At 54.7% G+C, this 5,385-nt stretch overlaps 1 protein-coding gene across 1 annotated transcript in view; it reads left to right on the forward strand.

Moving 5' to 3' along the window:
* LOC120235090 (translation initiation factor IF-2-like) overlaps positions 1-2,643 on the forward strand; it is a 41,538-nt gene extending 38,895 nt beyond the window's left edge. The window contains exons 2-3 of the mRNA XM_039237214.1: positions 1,885-1,914; positions 2,414-2,643. Of these exons, the coding sequence (XP_039093145.1) occupies positions 1,885-1,914; positions 2,414-2,643 (260 nt within the window). The remainder of the gene's footprint in view (positions 1-1,884; positions 1,915-2,413) is intronic.
* The last annotated feature ends 2,742 nt before the right edge of the window (positions 2,644-5,385 follow it).

Below are 5,385 nucleotides of genomic sequence, written 5' to 3' on the forward strand. Positions count from 1 at the left end.
CCTTTCAGGTTTTTTTTTTTTTTTTTTTTTTTTTTTTTTTTTTTTTTACCAAGGATTCATTCCATAGACCCGATGGATCAAATCATTGGCTGTTGGGGATTGATTTCAGGGGGTGGGACTGTAAGTTTCTATCCTTAGGTGCTTTCCAAACATCACCTACTGACAAGAACCCAGGTGTGGTGGGACAGCGTGTCACCTCATGGCTCTGCAGTGATTTCAGGAGCTAGGGGCAAGTGACCAAATATGATAACAAAAGATGTCCCCATGGCTCTCCTTGCTCAGAAAATCCCCAGGCTTTGGGGTGCTGTGAGCCAGGAACTGTGGACAAAGACCAAATGGATATGAGGAATATGTTTTGGAATCTGAATGGCCAAATCTCTCTTTTGGGTCGATCTTGCTTTTGCACCTGGGTAACCAGGACCCAGATCAGGAGCCAAAGGTGAGCAGCACCTGCAAGTACCCAGGGTCCCCTTCCATCACTCGCCCAGGTGACCTCCATCCTGACTAGATGGGGTCTGGTTTGCTCTCTGGCTACCGAGGTGCAGCAGGACAGCACCTCAATGCTGGCTGGTCACGTGGCCTTGAGCTCACACAGCCTCCGGGAGCCTCGGGCCCACTTGTGCACAGTGAGGACCGTGCTGGGCCTGCCAGGTCGCTGTGAAAATCATCCAGAGTGTGTGTCAAGGCCCAGATCTGGGGCAGGCACCTAGTAAGGTGAGTGAGGGGCATCTGTCATCATCATCACTGACCTTTATGTCCAGTTTTGCACTGGCTGAACCCGGAAGTAGCCTGTGGCCCTGGCATGTGTTGTATAGCTGCCCTGAGAGCTGGGGACAGCTGGAGCCTTCTAGACATCGGACAGTTGGTGTTGAAGATGCTTTAGGGCATCCTGGAGAAACTTTCCTGGGCTGGGCTGTCAATTAGCTTCAAAGACAACCTGGGTACAATCTGCCATTGTCACAGCAGACCTAGGAGAGGGCTTGGGGTGCTCTCCTGTGACCAGCGAGGGTGATTCAGTGGGAGAAGCTGTCCCCTGGGTTTGAGTGCTCATGGGGCCATGTAGATAGATTGCAAAATTACTGAGAAAGCCAAGATGCAAAAAAGGAAGGAAGAAAGAAAGAAAAAAGACTTTGAGTTAAGTGTATTTTTGCTGCTGTAGCTCGCTGGCAATAACGTCCAGCTGGGGATGTCCAGAGATTATTCCCTTCAGACTCAAGGAGCCAGCCATGGCTTTAAGCTGCATGCATTTGAATCCCCAAGTCCCTTTCCTTTAATTTGCAGAGCAGGAAGGCATCACTGTCAGTAGCTGCCGTGTGTTTCATAGTCTCTGTGAAAGTTCAAGGATACGCAATAGGACCTAATTGTCCAGTTTCTTGACATTCAGGCTTGTCTCCTTTGTCAAGTGGTGACACTGATGTCTGGGTACTTGAAAACGGAGCCGGTCGCGGGGAGAGATTCTGGAAATACCAAGAAGAGGGTGCAGGTAGCCAGCTACACCTTCCCACACACTTATTCCTTCGAGTGCTGCCCCCAGGGCCCAGGGCACAGAGTTCTGGAGCCACAGGCCCCCCTCTGGGGTTGCTCCCCAACTTCAGGGATGCTCAGATCCTGGGAAAACAACTACAGTCAAGGGGATGTGCACCAGAGGGCTCCGGGAACCATCCTAGAGCTTCTGGGAGGAGGTGGCTTTCAAGGTGGAATTCCAGGTCAAAAGACCAGCAGTGTGACACCTTGGGGGCTGGGCCTGGGGACAGTCCGCTGAGGCTGGAGAAGGGATCCCAGGGTAGCTGGGGACCTCACGGGTCCCCCCAGCTCATGTCCTCCCGTGGCTCTCCCGTAGTGGAAGCTACTTGCCTCCTAAGCACGTGTTCTCTCTCGTTGCAGGTCCGAAGGGGAGAGCTCCCCGAGTGTCAGGTACATGTGTCATGACCTCTGTTTGTGCGTCTGGGTCCTGGGAGCATGTGGCTTCGGTGAAACCATGCACTTTGATATCTCTGACGAGGTCTCCCTGGGACGGAGCCCTGCTGCCTTGCAACTCCAGGCCCTAGCCTGCCACCCGAGGACTGTGGCCCTGCCGTGAGCTGGCTTGGTGTCCTGGGGCAAGAGCACGGACTTACTGTGCAGGCTCACTTGGTTCCAGAGTGACCTTCGTGGGTCACCGACCTGGTGGTGGTTCCAGCCCCTCAAGGGCGATGTCGGTGTCCGGTTTACCTCAGCTGTCACATGTCTAGGACCAGAAGCATCTCAGGTCAGACAGTCCCGGGGGCCAGACTGGGGCAGATGGGGCAGGTCTCTGGGCTGTTGGGTGGAGGGGCGGGCTCTGAGCAGCCCTGATTGATGTGGTGTGTCTCCATGGCCCATGGAGCACACAATGCCTGCAGTTGAGACCCCTGCCTCTCCTCACCCCCACCAGTGGTGGGTGCAGGGTCGGCATGGAGTGGGGTTACAGCTGGAGGTACTGACTGGATTAAGGAGAGGGGCTCCCAGGTACCAGAACCCCAGGGTGCTCCTGCCTCAGCCCAGGGCCTGGGGCCAGGCAGATGTCAAGGCTTGAGTTGGGGGATCAAGACGGCCACGAGCGATGGGAGACATGGGCTGGTGATGACGATGGGGGAGGAGAGGAGGAGCATGGAGGGGATTTAAGGACCACAGGGACACCCAGGCCCATTGGCAGGGGATTTCCTGTGTCTGAAATCGCTCCACGACCGTGCTGGGGACACAAGTTGAGCATCCTGGGCCCGGAGCTGGGAGTTTCACGCATGCAGATGGCAGGTCCGCTAGGCAGCCTACGGCCAGAGAGGTGTGGATGGATGGCAGGGAGGCCGCATCCTGGGGAGGCTGCCGGAATCAGCGTGGCGAGGCCCTATTGTGTACCGTGCACTCGGCTTGTGCTTAGCCCAGGAGACATGCGTGGTGGTCCCAAGCCAGGGAGGCAGAAGAGGGAGCAGTGGGGGGCTGGGACAAACGACCCAGAGTCAGGCGGGGTCCCAGCAGGAAGCAGAGGCACACTCAGGGTGAGGGAATGAAACAGTGTCCTCGGTGGCTACGGATGGGTTGGGCCAGGTGGCCCCCAGGCCTGACAGGACAGAGGAGATGCACTGAGAGACGGAGAATGGCCCAGGCCAGGAGCTGCAGGAGGAGCCAAGGCCCCTCAGATTCTGTGCAGCTGTGAGGGCACAGGGAGGGCGCCCTGCATCGGCTGACGGGGAAGGGCCCAGGTATGCTCAGGTGTGTCCTGAGTAAAGCAAGGTGCAGGAGAGCATCTGTCTCACGTTCCATTTGGGGTTAGCGGAGCTACATAGAAGAACGGTGTTTCTTGCTTATCATGTTTGCATAAGTAAGCCATGGCAGGAGACCCGAGCAGCTATTCACATGATCCCTTGGGAGCTGGGGAGCAGGACGGGCAGAGAAAAGTGGCCGTGAGCCTCCTCACAGGGTGCACTGTGCCTTCGCCCGATGAGGATGGTATGTTTGTGGAGCTGGGGAAACAGGGCTGAGCTGTCTGTCCCCTCCAGGTCGGAATGGGAGCTGGCTCCAAAGCAGGGAGGGGTCCGGGGCTGCGGAGATGCTGTGCCGAGGGCTGAGCGGGTGGCCTTGGGATCAGAGTAGAGGTTTCTCAGCACCGTGCGTGGGAGTAGAGGCCCTGGGGTCAGACAGTGTTGAATTCAAATCCTTCTCCTCATCCTATCCTGGTCACCACGGACCAGATACTGAACTCTCCCAGCGTCAGAGTTCACGTGGGTTCAGCGGTCTTTACCGAGTGCCTACCATATGTGTCAGCAAAGCCAAGTTCATCTGCCTGATGCGCAGCCTCACCTCCACCCCCTAGAGGAGGACAGTCAGGGGTGCTTAGTGGCAAAGGGAAAAGGTCTGGGTACAAAGGTGCAGCTGGTAACCCTTTGGTTATGGGTCTCCATCCCCTGGTCCCTGGATCAGTCCTCACGCTTGTGGGTATTGGGACCATGACCCCTCCAGTCACTTCCTGCTGAGGTGGGGCCAAGACCGGGTTTAGAGAAATGGGAACTTCCGGGTGAAAGCCAGTGTTCTGCATTCCTGGGATTTTTGTACTTTGGTCAATAGTTCTTGTACGATGTTGTGTCTAGGCTTTGAGGGGAGGGTTGTGGGGACCAAGTGGCATGTTGTTCTCATGGCCTGATTCCCTTGGAACCGTTCCCCTGAGTCATGGTTTCAGGTCCGGCAGAGGCTCACTGGCCTGAGCCAGATCCTTTTAAACCTTCTCCCAGCTGACAGGATGTAGGGACCCTGTGGATCCTTGTCATTCAAGAATAAAGAATCCACAGCTCAATTCCCTATGATTTCTAAGAAATGGAGGGGTCAGCAGGGTCTGACCTGTCCAATGAGGCTGAGCTGCTCCTCTGGGCTCCCGCTCTTCAGGTCTTTAGTGACATCTTCAGTGACAGCTTTTGATGTCACTAAAGGAAGCAGGCACTGTGAAGACACATCTATGGGGCACACCAACCTGCTGGGAGCCAACTCGGCTCCTGGATGTACCTGACAGTATCCAGTTCCCTGATGGGAACCCTGCCAGAAACTCCTAAGTCATGAAAAGCACATAGAAAATCTTCCACAGAACATGTCACAGGGGTGTAAACCAAGCCCACTCCTAGGCACCACTCTTACCCACAGCAGGGCTGGTGGCACGGGCTCTTTCCAAGTTATGTGGGTTTCTCGGCACAGCTTTGCCATAGATCATTTTTTTCTCTTTTTCTAGTCACATAGTTTCTGCAGGCAGCCTGTGATTTCCATCGGATGCCCAAGGCATCGGACACTATGGTTTTCACTCCACTGTCACTCTGCATTCTTAGTGACAGTCCAAACCTAGGAACGATCCTGCTTAAAAGTCCAAACCTAGGAACGATCCTGCTTAAAAGCGTGTTGATGGCTTCTGAGGCTTCTCTGAACGGCATGGACAAGCTTCCACCCTGTTTGTAAAGGTGTCTGCACATCGAAGCAAACCCTGAGAATTCCCTGTTGTCCTTTGCACTCTGGGAAAGGCTGCCTTCCGGTCTGTCCCAGGATCGCCGCCTCTACCTTGTATACCTTTGAGAACAGGTGGGGGCCCAGTCTTAGGATAGTTTGTAGCCCAAGTGTCACATGTTTTAAGCATTTCTTTGAAAATCAGAGCCTGCAATATACTTACTTCTGGGTCCACTGAAGTGTGGGTCTTTCCTGTAATGGGTGCTGTGACGGATATGGCGAGTTACTTCTTTCACTGGAGGCTCTAGCATAAGTATTCATTATGTTGCCAGCCAAGATCAATGCCGGCATCATGGTGTCAAATCCCTACTACTTACTTAGGTCCTCACTGCTCCACCAAGGACTGCTGGGGTCGACGTGTAGCTCAGTCTCTGCTTGGCACTAAGG

This window comes from Hyaena hyaena, unplaced genomic scaffold (assembly GCF_003009895.1).
Source record: "Hyaena hyaena isolate Hyena2069 unplaced genomic scaffold, ASM300989v1 scaffold_121, whole genome shotgun sequence".
Classification (NCBI taxonomy): Eukaryota; Metazoa; Chordata; class Mammalia; order Carnivora; family Hyaenidae; genus Hyaena; species Hyaena hyaena.